The sequence below is a fragment of the Vidua chalybeata genome, chromosome 20 (genome assembly GCF_026979565.1).
Source record: "Vidua chalybeata isolate OUT-0048 chromosome 20, bVidCha1 merged haplotype, whole genome shotgun sequence".
Lineage (NCBI taxonomy): Eukaryota > Metazoa > Chordata > Aves > Passeriformes > Viduidae > Vidua > Vidua chalybeata.
In genome coordinates, this window is record NC_071549.1 from 431,589 (window position 1) to 455,752 (window position 24,164).

At 50.9% G+C, this 24,164-nt stretch overlaps 1 protein-coding gene across 1 annotated transcript; it reads right to left on the minus strand.

Moving 5' to 3' along the window:
• LOC128798292 (eosinophil peroxidase-like) lies at positions 1-23,953 on the minus strand. Its single transcript, XM_053961635.1, has 16 exons — positions 23,853-23,953; positions 20,043-20,068; positions 19,900-19,974; positions 18,728-18,802; positions 17,426-17,519; positions 16,181-16,356; positions 14,024-14,144; positions 11,897-12,026; positions 10,673-10,879; positions 9,107-9,422; positions 6,972-7,132; positions 5,293-5,539; positions 4,708-4,878; positions 2,478-2,715; positions 1,294-1,508; positions 1-118 (listed from the first exon to the last, which is right to left on the minus strand). Exons 1-16 carry the CDS (start codon positions 23,951-23,953, stop codon positions 90-92), a joined length of 2,382 nt encoding a protein of 793 aa, XP_053817610.1. The 3' UTR covers positions 1-89.
• Positions 23,954-24,164: the final 211 nt, after the last annotated feature.

Here is a 24,164-nt window from a genome sequence, read left to right on the forward strand (position 1 = left end):
TTGCAGGCCGTGAAAGCATAAACACCGTGAAAATTAATAATCCACTTCAGCAGCATCCCAAGTCTGGACATATGGGAAATCCTCAATATTCAGCATTTAAAGGCACCAGAATCTTTTTCTAGAGGAAATAAAAAGCATTGTGTTAGCAGAAAAGAACCTGCCATATCTCCCTGATACCTTGTGTGATTTGTTTCCACAGGTTAGGCTGGAAAGGAGGGATCAAAACCTGATATTATGAGTGTGGCAGGACCTGACTGTCAGAGGAAAGGAAGGATGTTTTGTTTGGAAAAGACATTGGAACAGCTTGCCCTTCTCCAAGGAGAGCCACTATCCCCTACATCTACTTCCCAGGGATTTCAGGGAGCATTTTGGAAGGAATTAGACCTCAAGAATTTCACAAATCTTGAAGGCAGGTGAGAGAAATAGTGTAAAAATAGTTAACAACTGTACAAGCAGAGATCAAAACCAGAAACCCTTCCATAGGAAGGGTTCCATGAGAATTAATTTTCAAATGCTGAGTTGCTTTTGGCCTTACAAGGATGTGCTGACAAACAGCATCTTGACAGACAGACAGACAGACAAACAGACAGAGAAAGCAGCCTTCCCAGTCTGGGCATTGTTTCACATGGAGGAAACCCTGGCATCAATAGTGAAGAGCTAAATGGAAAGTCTATTAATCAGGAAAAAAATCTCAGAATTCCAGAACAGTTCAGGCAGGAGGGGACCACCGAGGGTCACTGGTGCCCCCTCCCTGCTCAGGCAGGGCCATCCCAGAGCACAGGGCACAGCACTGTGTGCACAGGGCTCTGGAGTATCCCAGCCCAGGGAGACTCCAGCCCCTCCCTGGGCAGCCTGTTCAGGGCTGGGCACTGCCCAGGGCAGAAGTTCTGCCTCCTGGGCAGGGGCAGTTCCTGGGCTCAGGCCCTGCCCGTGGCTCTGGTGCCACTGCTGGGCCCCGGAGCAGAGCCTGGGCCCTGCTCTGCCCTCCCTGCACACAGGGACAGCCAGGCCTGAGGGCCCCTCTCAGCTGGGGCTCCTCTCCAGGCTGAGCAGCCCCAGCTCCCTCAGCCTTTCCTGAGGGAGAAACAATTCCCAGTACAGGGCACTTGGCTTGGTCTGCCAGGAAATCTGCATTTTGTAGGAGCCACTCTAAGTACACCTAATGAACTGGAGCGTCTAAAGCTGTACCTGGCACACAGGTCCAGCCCCATGTTAGGCAGCTCAGGGTAGCCCCCAGGGTCTGGCTTGCTCAGGGGTCTGCAGGCAGGACCTGCTGCGGTTTGCAGATCATACCTTGCTCCTCAGTGCTCTTTGACTTCCAGGGTCTGAGGTCCAGCTTTGGGATCTGACTGCAGCTCTCAAAGCCACGGGGGTATCTGTTAGCCCAGAAGATATTCCTTGATACTTTAGTGATGTGGGTATTGTCACATATTATTCGTGACAAGGAGATTTTGGCCAGTGAACAGCGCTGGCGAGGAGTGAAAACTCCAGGGTTCTGCCACCAAAACCTGAAGGAGAAAGAAAACACAACAGATTTTTGCCTTCTGCCTTCTTCACATTGATGACTCCCACAATATTAATTACAATTAACACTAATTTCTTTTGCCAAGAACAAATTTGAATTTCTGTTATTTAAATTAAGAGCCCCGACTCACCAATTGGATAATTACCTTGCTTTTCTATTGGCCATGGACAGGTAACAAAGCTGCAATTGATTGAATTGTCCTCAGATGAGGCACAGGTACCCTCTTTCCAATAGGAAAGGCTGCACAGACTGTGCACAAGCTGTGGTTACAGCCAAATGAGTGCCATGTTGGAACAAATCTTGTAATTACTCAATTTTTTAGAAAAGGGTTCGTTTCCTGCCGTAAGAACAGGATTCCTAGATGTGCAACAGACTGTTTGACCCTAAGCTCCTCCTCATCCTGGGGTTTGAACTTGTCCTAAGTCTTTCTCAGCAGAACTGTTTCCCAGAAACATGGGTTGTGATCCCATTTTCGGGCAATATTGCTGGCAGGTGCAGGGATCTTGCTTCAGAAATCCAGCTTAAAATGGGGAATGTAACTCACTGCTGCACCTGAAGCCCCTGAGCAACCTCAAGGAGGAGGAGGAGGAATTCAGGTGTGTTGAAACCTCAGCACTGCTGAAGTGATTTTGGCTGAAAACCCCAACCCACCACATCCATCACAAGCAAAGATCAAACCCTGCCACATGTCAGAGCAGAGGATTCCATTTCAGAACTGGGGGAGGGAAGAAGAAATAGTGAGAAATCACTTTGCTGGGAAGGGATCTCATCCCAGGATCTCAACCATCAGACAGGGAATAAGAATATGACTACAAAGAGAATGAAACTTTTGAAGGAGTACTGAAAAAAAAGCAACAAACAACTGGAGTAGTTTTCAGATCTGGGTGAAGAAATCTGCATAAACTCCAGCCTCCCTGTACTCCAGGGTTGGGATACCCAGCTCCCCTCTTACCTGTCTCCATCACGAATGTTCCTGAACTGGGTGCCAATGAGACAAGCCATGAGAGGCCCCACTCGGCCTCCTTTCACAAAGGGCTCTGCAAGGGCCCCAATCCAGATGTCAATGTTCTTTGGTGTCCCATAGAGCTTCAGGAATTTCCTTGCCAGGTTCCGATTCCTCAACACGTGCCCAAGTGACTTCACTCCAGAGGGCTGTGAGAGCCCACAGAATTTTCTCCAGGAGCTGTAACCTGCAAGTAGTTGGATGTCAGAGCAGATAGTGCAGTGATGTGCTACCCACTCCTGGAAAGATTTTTCCCTCTCCTTCCCAAAGCTGGGACACCAGTAGGGCACCAAAAAGGTTTAAAACATTTTTCTATATTTCTGTTAATGCTACTGCCTTCCCACTGCTCCAGAGCCAGCTCCCTCTGCCTGTTTTTAGAGAGCTGTGTCTTTGCAGGTGGGAGGTGTACCACCACCTTCCAGCAATGTTCTGCTCCACTCAGCAGGGATGCAACTGATGTTGCCTTCACTGAAAGTGAACCTGGACAAGATGTTGATGGCCCCTCTCTCTGTACAATAGGAGAATGACCAAGTGCTTCTCCACAGCTGGTCCCTGTCCAGCCATGGGGACAAGCCACTCACTCCACACAGCCCAAGTTACTTCAGCAAGCAGACTTTGCCAGCTGGACTAATTTTTCTGGACCGTAAACAGCCAAAAATCCACTGTGCCACAACTGGTGCATAATTCTGCATCTTGGTGGAGGAGATGAGATGATGCTGCAGCAAACACCTCTGCTGTAAGCAGGATGTCATGAAATCATGGAACAATTTGGATTGGAAGGGATAATAAAGTTCATCTTGTTCCACCCACTGCCATGAGTAGGGACACCTTCCACTATCTCAGGGTGCTCCAAGCCCTGTCCAGCCTGGTCTTGAGCACTTGCAGGGATGAGGCAGCCACAGTTTCTGTGGGCAACTTGGACTTGGGCCAGGGCCTCACCAATCTCACAGGAAATTTTTTCCCTGATATCCATCCAAACCTACTGTCTTACATCTAAAAAACAGGGAGCATTGGGAGCAAAAGACACAGCATATGGTGCCTAGATGACACCACTATCAAACAATTCCAGGACACTGAGAATTTGCTTAATCATAAAATTAATTAGGGAGGGTTTTTGACCTTGCTATGCCATCACCACCTTCATGGATGTCTAATATAAGGGAGTACAGCACTCATAGGTGGGTTGAGACCTAAAGCTAAACCCAAATTCACTAGAAATACATGCCACTCCCACCATGTCAGGTCTGGAAACCCAGGATTTGTGGTTCTGATCAGGTCTGCATGATGGTGTTCCTCAATAAAGCATGGAAAAATCACCTTATGTTGTGGCCAAGGCAGAGCAATCCTGTGAGCTCATGATGCCACTGGATGTACTGCAAAGCCTCTGACTGGGCTTAAAACCCATGGATCCAGCTCAGTTTTCATCCCAGTTTCAAACAGGAGCCCTATTGCATCTCTCAGGATGTTGCTGACAGAGCAGCTCTGGGCTCTTACCTCAACATAATGACACTGTGGGGCAAGGACCCACCCAGGAGCCAGCTCTGAAGTGCTATCAACAATCTGTTTCTCAAGACCATCTTGCAATGCCATTACACTGGTTTTGCACCTTGCAGAGCCCTGAGAGTGGTTCTGACGTGCTTGTTTTTTTTTTTTCCTCTGGGACACAGATTTAATAGAGAAATTATGATGAGATTTTCTTTACATATTGGAATCTGCTCTTCCAGTCATGTGTCTGGGCTGGACCACTACAGATGGTTGCAGAGAAGTCACAGGGGACTTAAAGCCCTAATTCCACTCCCGCAAATTCGTTGCTGAACTATTTTACCATTTTTTTCACTTGGACAATAGAAATGAGTCAGTCACCAAGCTCTGGTCTGTGCAATGCACCGTGTTTGTCTGCCTCCACTTCTCTCATGCAGCTTCAGCCAGGCTTTGCCTTCAGTGCTCGACCTCCACCCACTTACCTGTGGTTGTTCAGAAACAAGGAAAATGTTTGGGAAAGAGCACCACAGAATCACTGAATATCCTGCATTGGGAGAGATGCATAAGGATCACTGAATCCAACTCCTGAGTGATTTCAGCCAAGCATGGGCTGGAGGAGCTTCTCAATGTTTAATCACAAAAATGCCTGATTTCCACTTGTTTTTCTTCGTAAGCTCTGCTCCCACAGCTGACTTACCTGGAAGGCCATGATCTCGGCTGCGCTGCATGTTGAGCGCAGCTAAATCAAACCCAATCCTTTCAACCTGCTCAAAGAGCCGATCCCGGAGCTCGCCCACCACCATCTGCTGCTGCGTCATCAGCTTAGCCTGGTTGGCCATGAGGCTCCGGAGATAGGGATCAATCCCACCTGCAGAGGTGGCACAGGGAAACTGGGATCAATTTCACCTGAAGCAGGGACATGTGAGCAGTGCAGGGAGGACAGCGTGTGGCTAAGAGGCCCCAGAGATGCGAGCTCAGCTCATATTTAATTATAAGCTTTTATTACATGAGAATCAATTTCCCTGCATTTGAAGAATTAAGAAGAAAATACTTTGAATAATGTTCTTGGAGGCCACAGCAATGGAGCAATCAGACCATTTTGGAACATGATGGGCTGCCCTCGTCCACAGGGGACGGCTCTGTTGGGACAACGCTGGCTGGTACTAAAGGCCATTTATTACACTGAACACAAAATACTTTTAAATTTGGCTGAAGCAGGAGTTCATCCAGAGAGGGCAGAAAGGATGAATGAAATAAACCCACACTGCAAAAAAGGATTTACCTTCTTGAATGATTCTCCAGACAGCAAAGAAGGAGGTTCTGAGCTGAATTTCAGGAGTTATGGGTCTGTAATATTCATCTAAGCGGCCAACAGTTGGAGGGACTGAGGCGTGAGCAAAGCGAAAAGCCAAGGTGAAGACATTGGATATCCGAGAATCCACAGACTCATTGTAGCCCTGGTAGCGAGGAATGAGCCTGTGGAACCTGCATCCCAACAGGAGAGGCAGGTAGTCCCTGTAGGTTATGATCTAGGGGGAAACAAGCAAAGGGTGAACTGTTAATGTCTTGGCCATCAGTCTCTGTGGAAGCAAAGTTGATTTTCATGTTCTCTCTGCTACAACACTCTGACAGGTGTGAGCAACATAATAATAGGTTGGACTCAATGATCTCAGAAGTCTTCTCTAATCTAATTGGTTCTGTGATTCTGTGAAGATAAAAGCCTGCCAAATCCTCCCAAATACTGTCTCCTTGTCACGGCACCACTCCCATCAGGCAGGCAGAACTGCACCCTTCGTGCCTCAGATGGTAAAGATAACATCGGCAGATAAGGGGGGGGGTGTTGTAGCACCACCCACGGGCAGCTCCCTGAGTTGTCCCACAGCAGAGGACGTCCCCCTGCTCTCGTGTCTCTCTGGGATATTGAGGAGGCAGCACAATATGATTTAAAAAAGAAAAATCAAATTCTGTGTCAGTAGGAGAAAATGGATTAATTGTCTGAATACTGCATGAAGATGAAACCATTGATGTAAACACAATGATGGAGATGATGCTTTTTGCACAATCCTTTGTTTGCCTTGCCCAACATGTTTTTTTCAACAATACAATAATATTTAAATTGACAGCATAAAACCATAAACATTTTGATATTCCTGCTTTTTATTTTTTGTTAAACCAGCTCAGAAGACAGGCTTCAAGCGAGGTGTAGTGCTTTTGGAAAAGCCATGTCCCTTTCTCTCATAGGATAGGCTTTCCTGCCAGCTGTAAAACCTCATCTAGCTTTGAGGCCACTCCTGCTCCAAACTGGAAGCTGGACAAGAGACTTTGGGAGGTCCCTCCCAAGCACAGAGGTGCTTGTGTGACCCCAGGATCCCATTCAGGGTCAAGCCTAGGGTGGTGTGTCAAGCTAGTCGAGCTTGTGTGGGGTGGTCAAAGGGTGCAGCCCCATCCCAAGGAGACACCACGACTGGCTGCACCCACCAGCACATGGGGCTTCTTCACAGAATCCCAGATTGGTTTGGGTTGGAAGGGACCTTTAAGATCATTTCATTCCAAACCCCTGCCATGCGCAGGGAATTGTTGAGAGGAGGGGATTCACAGCCTGAGGAATTTTAATCCAGATTTCTAGTACTATTTTTATCAGGTACAAAACACCAGTTAGAAAAGTTTTTCCTCTGACTTTTCTGTCTGTTCCTCAAACAAAAATGTACCATTTAAAACCTTATCAAGTACTTTATAAATTTAACAGTAGAGGGATATCAAAGATTCAGGGGAACCCCTCTGTGCTTGTCACTTCAGGTATCTCTGTGTGATTTTGCTTTGGTCAAAGGGGCTGGAGAAAAGAATTTGGTCCTTTCACCCCAAAATTCTGCACCCTTTGGCCACCCTGCACTAGCACAATCTAACACGTGAAACCTGTGAGATTGCAGGCAGAGCCAGGACAGGTGGAATGATGGCTGGTACCTGGATCATGGCTCCCAGGATCTTTCGTGCCTCCTGGTAGAGCCTCTCATCATTCCAGCGGGGATTGAGGCTCCTTAGCTTCCCAGCCAGGCGGTTGTGCTCCCGCACAAAGAGCGTGTGCATGCAGGCCAGCTCCAGCATCTCACTGGCGCGGGTGTCACCTGGGAGGGGCACACACAACACTGGAGTAGGAAAGTCACATTGGGAAGCATACACAGAGGAATTTTTAGATGTCTCAATATTTGTGTTGTGAAGAAAATGGGTAAGAAACACAGAGGAGGAGGAGAGGGAGACCAAGGATTGGACAGCACCAGGCAAAAGCTGAATTTCTGCTGAGGCAACAAAAGCCAGGTGCTGTCCTGGCTATGCTGAGAATCACAGGTGGGGAAAGTTTCAGTGAAAGGCTGGGAGCATGAACTTAAAAAGTTAAATGCAAGTAGGTGTTCTCCAGGCTTCCATATAAGAGATGTTTGGTCTCACAGCTCAAGAGAGAAATGCAAATGGGCAAAAGGAAGTCAAGATGGCCAAGGAAGCTCTGAAACTCAGAAGGTCTCCTTCAAACCAGCTGAAACAGGCTCTCTGGGGAATAAAAGGAAAAGCAAAATGAGTCAACTTGGAGGAATAAATAACAAACAGCATCACAATAAAATATCAAATCCTTCTTCAAACATCTGGGGCAGGAAATGCAAGAGCAAGCAGGTGATGAGAGCATAGACAAGCACTCAGAGAAAAGTAAATGTCGTATTTAGACCCCTTGTCCCACAGCAAATAGAGAGATTTGCTCCTGCACTTGGCACAGGGCCTTTTTCATCCCCTCTCAAAGGCTGCCTATGAGGGACTGCGGAAGGAGAAACAAAAGCAGCACTGTGAGGTTTCCATGAGCAGAATGCATCCAGCCAGAGCTTCCAACAGAGCTCTGGGAGGAAACGCTGAGCCCTGTGAGGCAACTGCACATGTAAAACTCCCTCAGTTCTCAGGGACCGGAAAAGTCACAAATAAGACACTGAATTTTCAAAGGCACTTCCGAAGCAACCTGAACTGATGACTATAAAAGAATTGAAGGGTCTGTTCCAGCCATGGAACAGGAACTGCTGCTTGCTGAGAGTCCACAGGGGCCAGAAGCCCCTCCTAGGAAGTATCTGATACTCCTGCCCACTCTGCTTCTCACTGGGCACCTGCCTTTGGCCACAGGTCCTGCGAGGTCCTCACCAAGGAGAGACCTGCACAGAACTGGGGGAGCAGGTGAACACATGGAACAATACGTGGGACAGGTGAAATGCTGGGGGAGCCTGGAGGGAGTGTGAAACACCATGAGCTTTAGAGGAGAGAGCTGATGGATTCCAAGGACCATGGGGATGTTCAGAGGAACTTCAGCCAGATATGAAAGGGGCCAAGGGCATAGAAAGCAGCTCCACAGCTGATGAGATCTGTTGTGCCCTGAAGCATTCTCCAGCACTGCCACAAGCAGCTTGGTGTGTCCAGAGCCAGCAGGAGCCAGCTGGGAAGTCCTGCTCTCTAAAAGAAATAGGCCAGGGAGACACTAATTCAGGAGGTATATCAGAAGCATCCCTCTCTGGGGTCCCACAGGTTTGTGGAAAGTACTCACAGTACTCCCTCAGCTGTCACAGTGGTGGGAACACACCTTAAAAGTCCACCTTGGTCTGGTATTGGTCTCATACCAGCTGGGATCCAAGCTCCTCTCACAGTGCAGCAGGGACATGCAAATGTTTCCTGCTGTGACCCAGCACATCTGGGTTACACATCTGTTCCCATCCTGCTGAGATAAAGATAGCCATGGAAGAACAAGTACGGACCAGCCATTGCCTCCAGGCCAGGCTGCCATTGCTGTGCCTGCTTGACTCCATCATGGCACTGGTTCCTAGGTCACTCTGGGCCCTACACCAGAGTTGCTGGGCATGGATGAGACACCTTCACTCCAGGTTTATCCTCACAAACAAGACTTGGAGAGGGTGAAGACCTTCCTCCTACCTAGCACAGCCTGTCTCAGTCTTTCATTATTTTCTCCATTCCATTTTCTATTTAAATAAGAATAACAAACAACTGAAGAAGTGAACTGGAGCTGGTGGAATTGTCTGCTCCAGTTTCCAGGTTTGGGGTGCAAGCACCCGGCTCACCTGCAAGAAAACAAGGGATTCGAGCTGCCCCGCTGGCCTTGAGGCAGGGCTCCTTCCTCATGGGACCGAAAGGCATGTACGCCCTGCCCCTGTCCGTGAAGTTGCGGTTCACAGCCAGGAGGCCCCTCTGGCTGCTCCGGTCCCGCAGCCGCTCGGCCACGGCCACCTCACTGCCGTACACGACACTGCCGTCCAAGAACGAGGTCAGCGCGTTGATCTGCTCCCGCACCGCTCTGCCCTGCGTGCAGGTGGGAGCTGAGCGGAAGAAAGGGAGGCAATCCCTCCTGTTGGTGATTCGGGGGTCGTTGGGTGGGATCTGCAGATAGAGAAAAGTAAAATTCATCAGTGGCTCAGGAGATGGAGCCAGGCAGGAGCCCTCTTACAGGGCATAAGCCTCCAGCATAAATCTTAAGATGAAGGGTCAGATTGACAGCAGAGATGCTGCTTTAGGAGCCCAAGTCCCAAACAGCCTAGAGCCTAAAGTCCTATGGATTCTTAAAGTATTTCCTCTGAAAAGAAATATATTGGATTGCATCTTTAACACTCAGTTTTCTTATCTCTCTATCTACACCATAGAGTTGTCATCCAGAACTTGTGACCCTTCCTTCCAGCACTCTCAAATGTATGTCAGGGAAACACTCAGTGATGTTCCATCCCATCATAGTTTTCCTTGAGAGGAATTAGGAGGACATGTGGGAGTCAGAGCTGCAGAACTTCGAAGGTGGGAGGGCAGGGCTGCAGGAGGGACATGGACATGATTTGGAGAAAAGGAGGCTCAGGGGGGACCTTGTAGCTCTGCACAACTCCTGACAGGAGGGGACAGCTGGGGGGGTCGGGCTCTGCTCCCAGGGAACAGGGACAGGAGGAAAGGGAATGGCTGGGCCAGGGGAGGCTCAGGGTGGACATCAGCAGGAATTTCCCCATGGAAAGGGTGCTCAGGCACTGGAAGGGGCTGCCCAGGGACGTGGTAAATTCCCCATCCCTGGAGGAGTCCAAGGAAGTCCTGGATGTGGCACTTGGTGCTCTGGGCTGGGGACAAGGTGGGGGATCAGGCACAGCTTGGAATGGATGATCCTAGAGGGCTTTTCCAACCCCAGTGATTCTGTGATTCTGTGATCTTATGGAGCAGGGACCAGGATGTGACTCCTGATAATGCCACAAGCACTGCAGGGAGATCTCAGCACTCCCTTCTATGGTGCAAAGAGTACTTAAGTCCTGTGGATTTTCTGAGGTGTTGACACTCCCAAGTGCCTGTCTGTGACACTTCCTGTTTTCCAGGCATCACCCATGCTACCTTTGCACAACAGCTCCAAAGAAAAACCACATTGCTGAAACCACATTGCTGAGGGAGATGGCCAAAGGCCTGGCAAAGTCTGTGCCTGTGCCTGAGCCCAGGGACCGCCCCTGGAACACAGCACTGCTGCCACACAGAATGCTCTGACCTCCTTGGCCTGTTCTGGGAGGATATTCCTCCATGGCCAAGGACTGTGAGAGCCACCAGCATCTCCTGGTTGGAAAGCAGACGCCCTCTCCCTTCCTTCCCTGGAAGAAGGAGGCTGCCTGTACCTGGATGGGAAAGCAGGGAGGCTCCTTGGCACAGCTGGTGTCACAGTCTGTCTCACCACCAAAGGGGACTCTGGCTGGGGTTTCTGGGCTGAAATCCAGGTCGTGGTCAATAAACTGGCCCCACTGCATGAACATGAGGGATCTCTGCTGGTCCATCTGCAGCTGCTCTGGGGGGAAGTGGACAATCTCGTTGGACACTTGTCGGACCTGCAGGGGTGGAAGCAGAACACATTGGTGGGAAATGACGTGTGTGAATGGCTGCATCCAGCTGCAGGGTCATCAGCAAAAATTCCCAGGGCACTTCTTGTGCTTTGCAGACAAAAAAACCCAAATCTGTCTGTGCAGGAAGGTGTCACCATCACCAAGTGCCCTTCACTGAGCACAGGATTCTGAACCTCCAGGCCAAGACTGTCCCTTGATGGACTTAGGGAAATAGCTAAGCAAGCCTGGGAAAGGGAGACAAAACAAATTTTAAAAGACCTTTTTTTGAATAGAAGTGTAGAAAAAATAGCCCGATGGAATTTCTGAAAGTTATCTTGAAGTCCTCCTCCCTTCTCATCCCTTTCCCAGCCATCACAGTTCCCCCACCTCCATGTATTACTACAGAAAAAGTGGACACTGTGCCGTGGAGGAAGGTTAGGAAGTACAACAAATCCGTGAACACAACACCAGCTCCTCATCAGAGCTGCTGTTGCACCAAGCTCTAGTGACCAGAGGCCACCTCACAGTGTCCCTGCTCATATCCAGGTGCCACAAGAGCCACAACCCCTGCACTTCACTTCACCCACCCAGGGACCCCCATATAGCATTTCTGATCATACATTTTTTGTTCTGGGGATTCCCTGGCTCACTTTGTCCTCTGGCATAATTGCTTTTCAAGAATCAACCACCACACACCAAATAAAAAAAAGGTAAGTAAAAGAATTTGGCTTAAATGCAGTCCATTTAATAGAACATATTGCATAATTCTGTATTTCTCCTGTGATTCTGCAGCAGTCAGATTAATTTTCCTTTGCTTTTCCTGAAGGCATGGGACTTATAAAACATTCCTAATAGATCCCCCTGGGTATTCTCAGACTATCACCCTGCAGCTGGTGAATTTAAGCCCCTCCAACCTGATCCACAATTCCAGCTAGTGGATGAGCCCTTTGATGACTGCGATCTGTCCTAGAACTGACAATCCCCAGGCCTGACACTGTGTTCTGAGACTGTTATAAACTTTACCAGTGGAAGGGGGAATCCAGAGAAACGCTTTCCTTCCATCCACCCACGGGGCACGGACACGCCATCCTCATATTCTGCTGGCAGCCACCTGGCCAGGGCTCTGTTGGAAGCTCCTAGGGATGGGTTCCTCCTGTCAGAGGCAATGGAGAAACAGCAAACAGTTGGAGCCAAGAGCCTGTGGATATGGAGAAACATGGACCTTGGAATGGGAGCACGCCATGGCTGGGGAACTGCTGCAGCTCTATAGGTTTGGTGCTATCAGTAAACCTCAGGATTAATAACAATAACAGCAATAATCACAGAATTGTTTGGCTTGGAAAAGACCTTTAATAATCTATCCCAATTCTCAGCTTCTCCCAGGCAAGAACTCAGGTGCCCCTGATGTCATCCAGCCTGAAGAAAGGCCCTCAACCTCAGACTGTGGCTGGAAAACAAAGTTGGAAGCTGAACACCATGGAAAAGGGGAAGAACCTTGGAATGGAATTACCTATGGTCTTGAAAACAAATGCTCCTTCACATTCCTGCTCCTGGACTGTTGTTTGCTGCATGGAGAGACAGCAAGACAGAGCTCTCCTTTGCTTTTAGTTAGTTTTTAGCTAGCTGAGGCAGAGAAGTTCTCTGGACTGTAGTTTTTCTTTTTCTTTAGATCTGTTTAAACCTGCTCTGGACTGAATACCAGAAGAGCACCGGCAGCTTGCACCTGTGGCCCACCTGGCCGGGCCTGGGCCGCGGAGGGACTGATCAGAGACTGAGTGAGCTGAGCCACAGTCCAGTTTGTAACCTCTTCAGAGCAGCAAGAAGTTTTATTGTTTAATATTGTTCATTTTTTGTGCTGGTGAATGCTTTGCCTGTTAAATAAAGTTTTTTTCCACTTTTCTCCAATGAAATATTTTCCCAAACCAGTTGAGGGAGGGGCTGCTTGAATCTGCTTTCTAGAGGAACCCCTTCAGAGGTTCTCTCTCAAATTTGCCCTAAACCAGGGCAAATACACCATGAAAACCTTAATTAGAGTACTAACATACTTTCGTTGGAGTGCATGTCCAAATTGTGTTCTGTGGTGGCCTCTCACCCAAGGGGGTGCAGCACTGCCCCAGGCAGTGGAGAGACAGAGCACAGCCGAGCCCACCTTCCCCAGGGCCTCAGGTCTGGCTCAGGTGTCATGGACCTGCCCTTATCCCAGAGCCCATGTCCCCCCCTCAAGTGGAAGGAGGCAGGAAGGTCTCTCCTTAGTTCTTATACAATCCCCTGAAGGCTAAAGCACCCTGGGTCAGGAAGAGCTGGCTGAGGTCCTTCCTCTGCCTCAGCTGCTCCCAGGAGCTTCTCAGCTCTGTTTTTACAGGGAATGTTTCTGAACTGTCCCTATAAAACACCCCATGCTCAGCAATTTCCCATGTCTCCCACATTCCCCATTCCAGCCATGGGAGGTGCAGGAGGTGCTCTCCTAGCCCATATGCCCAGATTTCCTTCTACACAGAGTGGGGCAAGGGGATGGTTAGATCATGCCTAGTATGGATTTAGGTCAGGAAACCCTTGGAGACCCTGCCAAGGGGCAGGGCCAGACAAAGGGTCTGTCCCCCACATGGAGCTCCTCCTGTTTTGGCAAAGAGCTGGTTCAGGTACAACACCAGGAACCTTCCAAGCAGGACTGGAATTAAAAACTCCACACATTACTAGGAAATACTGTGGAGTGTGAAACCCTAAAACAAGGTACCTGTTTGGATCATCCCTGGGGAAGTGGGTCTTGTTCTACTTATGGAGGATGCTCAACATCCATCCATAGAATAATTTAGGTTAACCACCAGCTCAGATCACTGAGTGCCACATCCAGTCCTTCCTTGGACACCTCCAGGAAAGGGGACTCCACCAGCCCCTTGGGCAATTCCAATACCTGACCACCCTTTCCAGGAAGAAATTCCTCTTGATGTCCAACCTGAGCCTCCCCTGGTGCAACTTGAGGCCATTTCCTCTCCTCCTGTGCCTGCCATCCATCCATCCATCCGTCCCCGTCTGTCCGTCCATCCGTCCCTCCGTCTGTCCGTCCATCCCTCCGTCCGTCCATCCATCCATCCATCCATCCATCCATCCATCCATCCATCCATCCATCTTCCTGCTGACACAGCCCCTCACCTGTTGTTGCACTCGCCAGTAATGGTTCTGTAGCCAGAAGATGCACAATTTATTTTCTTATCCTGCTGGTCACATCCAGTGGCCTTGAAAATCACCTCCACCTGAGCTGGAGTCAGCAAGTCTGGCAGGGAATAAGGGAGAAAAAAAACATGCAGGAACACACTGGCCCTGCTGGGTTTGCTCAGGAAAAGGTCTCCCTGTACCTAGTAGCTGTGACTAGCATCATCTGCACAACTACTGTCATTTAACAGTGTGCTGCCATTTAACTCTTCCTGCTCGAAGATGTGCCGAGGTTGCTCTTTGAGCAGCAGATGCTTTTGCTGGTTTGGAAAGCATCAAACCCAGCAAAGCTATAGTCAGATCTTATTTATAATCACATGTTAGGCTCATGCAGCAGCAGAATGGTTTTCTAGTACTGGCACTTCCTCTCCTCTCCCTTTTTATCTCCACCATAAAATGGGGTCACAGCCATCCTAGGGGCTGTTACAAGTTTTTCCCCTTGGAAGCAGCTCCCAGTGTGTGTCACCCCTGCTTGGAGCAGCCTGGAAAAGAACCGTCTTGTGGCTGGGCTCACCGAGGGCACTTGTGTTTTGCTGTGCACATTTCCCTTTGTAGGGAAGCTAAGTGGCAGAGTTTAACAAGAAAAGTCTTACAGAATCACAGAATCATGAAATGGTTTGGGTTGGAGAGACCTTAAAGACCATCTTGCTCCAACCCCCCTGCCAAGGTAGGGACACATTCCCAAGTTGCTCCAGCCTGGCCTTGGACACTTCCAAGGGGCAGCCACGGTTTCTCTGGACAACCTGTGCCAAGGCTTCAGGACACTCCCAGCCAGCAATTTCTTCCTAACATAGAATCCACATCTCTCCTCTTTTAGTTTAAAACCATTCCCTCTTTTCCTGTCACTATCTATCCATATAAAAAGTCTCTCCCTCTTTTTTTTATAAGCCCTTTTAGGCACTGGAAGGGGCTCTAATGTCTCCCCAGAGCTTTCTCTTCTCCAGGCTGACCCCCATCTCTCCCAGTCTGTCTCCATAGGGAAGATGCTCCTTCTTGGCTCTTGCTGCTCACTCCACGTCCCGGCCTCTGAGGTTTCCTGGTCACTGCTGCCACCAACAGTCTGGGTCACAGCACGGTTTAAAAAGCCACTGGGCAGGTGGGTGAGAGGTGGCAGCCAGGTGGCCCTCGCAGGGCTCTGTAGTGGTACTGGAGCATCAGTCCTGGATGGAGAGGCTGGAGCTCTGCACAGCCAGTTCTGCCACCACCTTCCAGCTCATCCTGTCCCGGAGCAAAGCCAGAGCACCCCATGATGTGCCTTATCCTGACAGTGCTTTACTGTAGTGTTGGTAAAGTGTTTGAGGCCAGGCTAGATGAGGCTTGGAGCAGCCTGGGACAGTAAGTAAAGCCTTATCCTGACGGTGCTTTACTGTAGTGTTGGTAAAGTGTTTGAGGCCAGGCTAGATGAGGCCTGGAGCAGCCTGGGACAGTAGAAGGTGTCCCTGCCCATGGCAGGGGTGGTACTGGGTGGGCTTTAAGGTCCCTTCCTCCCCAAACCATTCCATGATCCCCATGAGTTCATATGTATATGTCAGGAGTCCTCCCTGTGTGTCCCTGAGCTGTTCCTTTCACTGGCCCTGATTTGCCTCCTCTCAGCAGCCTGGCCTTGCCTGACTCAATCTCACAGAAGATGTTGCTCCTCCAGACACGCACTGAAATGTCCTCTCACATCTCCCCATTCTCTGTTTGGACAGTGTCGTATCTGTGAGGTGACTTCAGTGCTGTCTGAGGTCTGGCTGAAGAACTGCCCTCCCTGGGGCCAAGCTGCTGGGAGTCACCTCTGGGTTTGCTCGTTCCCTACTCAAGCAGCAGAATATCTACCAAAGCCTTCCAAGCTTTGACCCATTGGAACATGAACCTCCATACAGCAGAAGGAACCAGGGAAGTGCACAGAACACTTTCACTAATTGAAAACCCCCCCAAAATATTTAAGATGGGAAAAAAGCACAGAAAAATAACTCAGCTTTGCTTCACTGCAGCCACATGGGAAAGATTTGTCACAGCCCGTCATAGCCCCCTTTCCTTCCTTCCTCCCAAGCCCCAGTGACCAAGCCCTGTGTCTTTCTCCTCTGCCTTCCTCCCAGCAAAGGGGATTCCTACCTGTGACGTTGAAGTCCCCCCTCACAGCCCATCGCAGCCTCTCTTTGAGCAGGCTCAGGGTGGTCTGCAGATAATCCGCTGCCTGGACAGCCATTCGTGTCCCCCCTACTGGCTGCTTGAAATATCTCAGGAGCTCTGCTGGGGTCAAGGCACTGTTCTGCAGGTTCTTCTTTATGCTGCAAGGGACAGGAAACCAAAATCTGAAACAGAGCAGGGGCAGGTATGCTGCAGTTGCACAGGTGAGCATCAGGCACGGCACGTCCTAAGTCTGAACTGATGGAGAGAGGCACTGGGAGAGGCCAGGGCTGCTCCTAGCACCCTCCACAGAGCAGCAGAGAGACTTGCAGGAAGGAAGTCCCCGAAACTGCCCAGTTCCACCTGCCAGAAGGCAAATAACATCCATGAGGCACCAAACCTCGCTCAGCTGTTATCCAGATCATCAGTATCTCTCGCTGTCCGGAGGCCTCAAATGTCTCCAGGCCACCCTGTCCTAAAGCTGCTGGATCCTCCTCTCAGCTGGAGGAGTCCCCAAGCCAGGGAGGGGATTCAGAGTGTGGCTGCTGGCAGAGGACAGGTATGGGCTGGTAGGAAGCTGGACACTCCCAAAGCATGGCTGGGAGTCCCACAAAATGTCCTCACTGCAGCATCCAGCTGTTTGCTGCATCAGTGGGAGGGAGCCACTGGAAATAAGCAGGAGCCTGTGCTGGTCTCAACTCAGGGCTCCTGCTCAGAGCACTCTGAGGGATGCAACAGAGCCAGCAATAGCATCAGGCGCAGCTGTGAAGGTGGGAGGCCCTGACACAGGGTGCCAAGAGGAGCTGGAAATGTCCGAGACCAGGCTGGACGGGGCTTGGAGTACCCTGAGACAGTGGAAGGTGTCCCTGCCCAAGCAGGGGCTGGAACGAGATGAGCCTTAAGATCCCTTCCAACCCAAAGCAGTCCAAGATGCTGTGATTCTTTGAAAACCGAGACGGAGGAGGTCACAGCTCTCGGTTACCCGACAACTGGTGTAAAATCAGGGTGAGCAGACAAAAGCTGGATGACATCCCGCTGTGCTCCCAGAGTTCCCCACCCCGCTGTCCCTGTGCTGCGGGGAGGAGGAGAGGCGGGGGAAGCTGCGGTGCAGGAGAGGACAGGGACAGGGACAGGGGACAGGGACGGGGACAGGGACGGGGACAGAGGACAGGGACGGGGACGGGGACGGGGACAGGGACGGGGACGTGCCACGCCCAGCCCAGCTCTCACCGCTCCCGTGTGTGCTTGTAGGCGGCATCCACCAGCTGCCGAGCCTCGGCCACGCTGCTCAGCAGGGACGTGTCCGACAGCTCCAGCGGCACATCTGAGCAGGGAAAGGGAGGAGCAGAGGTGAGGGTGCCGGCAGGGAGCATCCCTGCACCTCCTCCACCCAGGAACTGGACACAGCAGTGTAGGAGGCAAGTGCTGCTCACTCTCCAGAGATCTGCGTATAAATATATTCCTCAGGGAAGTTTGAGAGTCTCTCCTGGGCACGAAGAGAATCCCTCTATCAGTGGAGGCTTCAAACAGCCCCAAACACTGAGAGGTGCAGGCACCCTCTGTCCTGCCCTTTCACAGCAGAGCATTTGAACAGGTTCTCCAGAGCAGCTGTGGCTGTCTCATCCCTGGAAGTGTCCAAGGCCAGGCTGGATGGGGCTTGGAGCAACCTGGAATAGTGAAAAGCGTCCCCGCCCATGGCAGGGGGTGGGATGGGGTGAACTCTAAGCTCCCTTCCAACCCAAACCGTTCTGGGATTCTCTGATTCTATGAACAGCCCGCTTTCCCCACATATTTCCCCAGTCCCTCCTGCCATCTCCTGCCATTTTCACTGCTCCCATTCCTGCCCTGGGGGGAGCTCCCAAAATGAATTTCATCTCCATCATCTGCTGGCTGTGGGTCACAGAAAGGAAGGGGATAGGCCATGAGGGCTTCTCTGAGTGACAGCACTACAGTTTCTGGGAAAGAGGAAAATTTCAGAAAATAGCACAAAGGGATAAATATCTCCCAAATCTCCCCAGTTTCTTTTAAATATCTTCCCAGATCAGCCCAGAGCTCAGCTCTTGGACAATCCTGATGAGAAAAATTATTGCCTGGACCACCATTTGAGACAAATGAAAAGCCAGGCATGTGCTTTTCATAAGGATTTGACATTGCAAATTAGCAGATGGAGGTCTCTCTATGTTTTGGAACAGTGATTCAGGGCTGGAAGAGGGGGAGTGACTGCCCCATCCCTACACTCCACAGGCCTTGGTAGCTCTCTCAGGTGCTGGCAGAGGGAGGGAGACCCTGGTTCCATGGGCATGGACCAGTGCTGGGAACTGAGCTCCTTTACTTGATTTTAAGGAATCAGGCAGGATGTGAACTGGTAAAAACCTGGAAGAGCCAAGACTAGTGCCACAGGAGGTGCAAACTGTGCCCCTTCTGGCACCTCTTCAGGGCTGTGCTGGTGAATGACAGGCTCTTCCAGACACAGCTTGATCTTTCCCACTCAGAAAATCCCCTGATCTGCAAAGCCTGAGGAAAGGACAATACCGTAGGAAGAGGATACAGATGCCTGGAACAGGCTGAGGATCACCAGCGACCCCAGAAAGGTTTCTGCCTTCATCCCTGCAAAGAAATGTAAGTGAAGATGACCAAGAACATATGGATGCATCAGGAAGGTCCGTGCCAAGGTGGAGGATGGCACGTGTCAAGGGAGCTCATGGAGCATCCCCTGCCCGGTGCAACGCTTCCAGGAGGGAGTGCACTGCCTCAGAGGTCCTGTCAGTGCCATGTGGAAAAGGAGCAGCCTCCTGTCCCAGGGACTGCCAGCATTGGTGGGAATGTGCTGCTTGGGACTTCGGGGGCAACACAAAGGGACCAGAATCTGCTGCCAGCACAGCACACAGAGTGTGCAAGGGAGAGCTGGTGGGGAAGAGAAAAGAGCCAGAACAGCACGGCAGGTCCTCTACACCTCTGTTTCTCTGCCTTTAAATTCCAAGAGTCCTCCTTGCAAGTAGTCATGTCACATGAGATGTCACATAAAAACACATAAGGACTGTATTCTCTTTATTCCTGATTAGCCTGGGATTGAGGATATTCAGATTAAAATTTACACCAAAAAATTGGAGGAAATAATACTTCAATATTTAGAATGTTGCTACAAAAATCACTATGAGTGAACTGTTTCAGTTCCTCAATAGAGCCAGAGTGAAGTCAACCATGAGCTGGGTATCACTCCATCCCCATAAATATAAAATACTGCACTTATATTTGTGTTTTAATGGGAATTTATTCAGTTATTACCTAGCTGTTCCTTTAACATGGGCTGCAGAAGGAGTGGGAAGTATTTAATAGCCATTTAATAGATGTTTGGGATGTTTCTCCCAAAGCTGACCCACTCACCTCCCAAGGCTGCTCCAAGCAATCAGCTCCCAGAATGCGCCCAGAGCTGTGGGCTGAGCACCCACCGTGAAGCTGCCTCAAAGGCACCCTAAAATGCCCGGCTAAACCGTGTCCCTGTGGAGGAGTCCTGGCGACAGCAGCACCGCGCTCCAGGCACTTCCTTGCGGCGCTCAAGCCGGGCCGGTGCCAGACGAGGGTGGAAGCAGCGGGAACCACAGAGCTCAGCCCCAAACTCAGCCCCAGCTCCCCAGTCCCACCCCCGGCAGAGAAACAAACCCTCCACAAGAGAAAAGCGGCTGTGCCCGGTGCCAGCCTCTCACCTGCGATCCGCCGCCTCTTCCCTGGCCGCGGCCCCTCCGCGCCCGCTTTTATCTTCCCGGCGTTATCAGCAGGGTCTGCCCCGGGGCCCGAACTCCCCCGGAGTGGGCGGCCAGTCCAGTACTGCGCTCACCTCCCCTCGCACCTGTGCCCGCCGGGGACGCGCCTTTGCTCGCAACTGGATACACGGCCTGATGCTTCACCGGAGCTTTCCCGGGAGTTTTGAAAGTGGAGATGTGACCACTTCGTGGTGGTTTGAGAGTCTTGAACCCCTCTGGGGGTGTCTTCCAGGGACAAGGTTCCTTCCCCCATGGTGCTCTTCATCCTCTGCCACTTTTAAAGGTCAAAGCAACACTTTCACATCTATTCCCGGAAACACCTGCAGTGCCCAGCACTCCCCATCCCACCTCTGCCCCACATCCCCTGGGGGTCCACGAGAGCTGCTCCTTCTTCCTGTGCAGGAGAAGGCACTGGGATGATGGTTTGAACAGGCATCACCTTTCAACTGCTGGTCTGGAGCATCTGGTCTGCCCAAAGTGCTGTTGCACCAGGAGCTCAGCTGGCAAATCATCTCTGCCATGGGCCAAAACCCCTCTCCCTGTCCCAGAGCAAAAGCATCTGATGGACAAATATCTGACAGGGCAGAGGGATACTGCTGGATCAGTGAGGGATGTGTTTGAGCATGGAAGTGCACGGGGAGGCAGAGGAGCCGCTGCTCAGCTCCTCCTCACTGCACATTGCAGTTGTGTTTGCCCTCATGGATCACAACTCCTTGGGTCAGCAGCACAGACTGGGAGCAACCAAGTTCTTGCCAGGGCTCCCCAGGGATGGTTGGATGAAGGCCTTCACCTCGACTCTGTCCTGCATGGACACCCCAGGACCCACAGTGGCTGTAGAATAGTACTGGTACAGGTGGTACAGTGCCTCTGCATTTGTGTCCCAAAGCTGGGATCCACCATCCCCATCCCCAAAACTGCCTCCTTGTAAGTGGAGCCATGAACTGATGATGGTCCTGGTCCTTTAATGTTTTAAAGAAAATCAGCAAAGCAAATTACAAATCTTGCAGTGAGGCCCAGTAAGGCTGGTCCTGTTTGCAGACTGGAGGGAATCCACCTGGAGCCCAGGAGAAAGCTGGGTTTGGTCAGTCTGGAGGGAAGAAGGCTCTGGAAGGCTTACCCTTGACTTTTACTGTCTCACGGATGGGCTGCAGAGCAGACAGAGCTGTTCAGAGTGCCCACGGATGGGACAACAGGCAATGGCATCTGGTGCTGCCAAGAAAATTCCCAATAGATGTACAAAACCACCCAGGATAGTGGTGAAGTGCTGGGATAGGACCCAGAGCAGAGGTGGGGCCTGCATCCCTGGGGATAATGCTTCTTTGAATGAGACCCTGAGCCTTCAGGGTGACCCTAATCCAAGAGAGGTCTCCAGCTCACCCCTTTCAGTGTGTGAGACAGAAACAGAGCGTCTGCCTGAGGTCCCAGCTTCAGCACCAACCCCAGCTCCAGCTCCAGCACCAGAACCAGAAACAGACCCAGCAGCAGCTCCAGAACCAGCAGTTTACACAACAGAGACCACAGCACAACTCTTGTGCAAAGGAGGAGAGCTGGTGGGTTTGCAAAGCTCTGAGTCCCTCCCTGCTGCATCAGCACCAGATAGAGGAGGAGGAGGCTGAGGATGTTTCAAAGGCTATGGACAGTTAGTGCATGTCAGTGCTGGGAAATGTGTTTCACAACGAGGAACTTTCAGAGAATCACAGAAGGGTTTGGCTTGGGACGGACTTTACAGACCATCTTGTTCTACCCCCTGACTTTGGTAGGGACACCTTCCACAGTCCCAGGCTGCTCCAAGCCCTGTCCAGCCTGGCCTTGGGCACTGCCAGGGCTTGGGCAGCCACAGCTGCTCTGGGTACCCTGTGCCAGGGAAGCCATTTCTTCCTCCCAGGGAACAATTCCTTCCCAATCTCCCATCCATCCCTGCTCTCTGGCAGTGGGAGCCATTCCCTGTGTCCTGTCACTCTACACCCTTGTCCCCAGTCCCTCTCCAGCTCTCCTGGAACCCCTTCAGGCCCTGGAAGGGCCTCTGAGCTCTCCCTGGAGCCTTCCCTTCTCCAGGTGAGCACCCCCAGCTCTCCCAGCCTGGCTCTAGAGCAGAGGGGCTTCAGCCCTGGAGCAGCTCTGTGGCCTTCTATGGACTTGTTCCAGCAGCTTCAGGTCCTTCTGCTGTTGGCCCCAGGGCTGGGGCAGCTCTGCAGGTGGGGTCTCACCTGAGCAAGGCAGAGGGGCAGAATTTCACCCTCCCCTTCTGCCTAGGGCATGGAGGGTTTCTGACACACGTGGCTGGGGCACATCCATGGCAGGGGTTTGGAACCAGATGACCTTAATGTCCCTCCCAGCCTCAGCCATTCTACGATTCTGTGTTGAGCTTCTTATCCACCAGCACCTCCAAATCCTTCTCAAGGCTTCCTTCCTTCCTTCCTTCCTTCCTTCCTTCCTTCCTTCCTTCCTTCCTTCCTTCCTTCCTTCCTTCCTTCCTTCCTTCCTTCCTTCCTTCCTTCCTTCCTTCCTTCCTTCCTTCCTTCCTTCCTTCCTTCCTTCCTTCCTTCCTTCCTTCCTTCCTTCCTTCCTTCCTTCCTTCCTTCCTTCCTTCCTTCCTTCCTTCCTTCCTTCCTTCCTTCCTTCCTTCCTTCCTTCCTTCCTTCCTTCCTTCCTTCCTTCCTTCCTTCCTTCCTTCCTTCCTTCCTTCCTTCCTTCCTTCCTTCCTTCCTTCCTTCCTTCCTTCCTTCCTTCCTTCCTTCCTTCCTTCCTTCCTTCCTTCCTTCCTTCCTTCCTTCCTTCCTTCCTTCCTTCCTTCCTTCCTTCCTTCCTTCCTTCCTTCCTTCCTTCCTTCCTTCCTTCCTTCCTTCCTTCCTTCCTTCCTTCCTTCCTTCCTTCCTTCCTTCCTTCCTTCCTTCCTTCCTTCCTTCCTTCCTTCCTTCCTTCCTTCCTTCCTTCCTTCCTTCCTTCCTTCCTTCCTTCCTTCCTTCCTTCCTTCCTTCCTTCCTTCCTTCCTTCCTTCCTTCCTTCCTTCCTTCCTTCCTTCCTTCCTTCCTTCCTTCCTTCCTTCCTTCCTTCCTTCCTTCCTTCCTTCCTTCCTTCCTTCCTTCCTTCCTTCCTTCCTTCCTTCCTTCCTTCCTTCCTTCCTTCCTTCCTTCCTTCCTTCCTTCCTTCCTTCCTTCCTTCCTTCCTTCCTTCCTTCCTTCCTTCCTTCCTTCCTTCCTTCCTTCCTTCCTTCCTTCCTTCCTTCCTTCCTTCCTTCCTTCCTTCCTTCCTTCCTTCCTTCCTTCCTTCCTTCCTTCCTTCCTTCCTTCCTTCCTTCCTTCCTTCCTTCCTTCCTTCCTTCCTTCCTTCCTTCCTTCCTTCCTTCCCTGCCTGTACTTGGGCTAGAGATTGTCCCAACTCCATGTAGGACCTTTTACTTGGCCTGGTTAAGTGTCATGAGTTTTGCACAGCTCCACCTCTTCAGGCAGTCCAGGTCCTTTTCATGGATGCCTCATCCCTGCCCTCCAGGGTGTGACCCCAACACACAGCTTGGTGTCACCAGGACAGTGCCCATGAGCTCCTTTGTCACTGGGGAAGATGTTAAACACACAAACTACTACAGCAACCCCTGAGAAATACCACAACAAACTGTTCTCAAAAAAAAAAAAAAAAATGTTCTCCAGCTACTTCAGAAACCATGGAAGTGGGGGGTTGTGAGATGCTTTGTCTCTTGAATGTTTACTTTCCCTGGAGACTGTGACCCTGCTCCCAGATCAGGGTGAATGGGAAAGGCCATGGGCCTGGCTGAGCCTTCTGGTGACCACCAACACAAGCTCCTTGCACTCAAGAGACCACATGCTGCTCATCTGGAGAATGGAAACAGGAATATGTTGATGCCACCAGCAGCTCCCCCAAGCAGAGAGGTGCATCCACACCTGGGCTGTGGCACAGCAATTAGAAGTAGAGGCTGCAAAGCAGAACATCTGGACTGTATCTTTTTTTGCCCCTTTTTTTCCTGTTTCTTGTAGCCTTTCATGTTTATCTATAACAGCTTAAAGCTGTTAATCTTAAATCTTTTTCATGGAGACTTCTCTAAGCTTTGCTGTACAGTCTGTCTGGTGTTGGGGAATCACCTGAACTAGGGAGACTTTGCTGAATGATGGGTCTGGATCTATCCCAGCAAAATTTACAGCAGGTAGAGACACAATGCACACCTTGTGGTCCCAGGGGCTCAGCTGGGCAGGGAG

What these genes read in the sequence shown, in the direction of transcription:
- LOC128798292 (XM_053961635.1), bottom strand. Translation starts at nt 23,953, where the DNA reads ATGAAAGGCTACAAGAAACAGGAAAAAAAGGGGCAAAAAAAGATACAG. An exon ending in CTGGATTCCCCCTTCCACTG is followed by an intron (nt 10,880 to 11,896) that starts GTAAAGTTTATA and finishes CCACCCCTGCAG; the next exon opens with GTCCGACAAGTGTCCAACGA. An exon ending in AAAGAGCACTGAGGAGCAAG is followed by an intron (nt 119 to 1,293) that starts GTATGATCTGCA and finishes TATTTCCTCTAG; the next exon opens with AAAAAGATTCTGGTGCCTTT.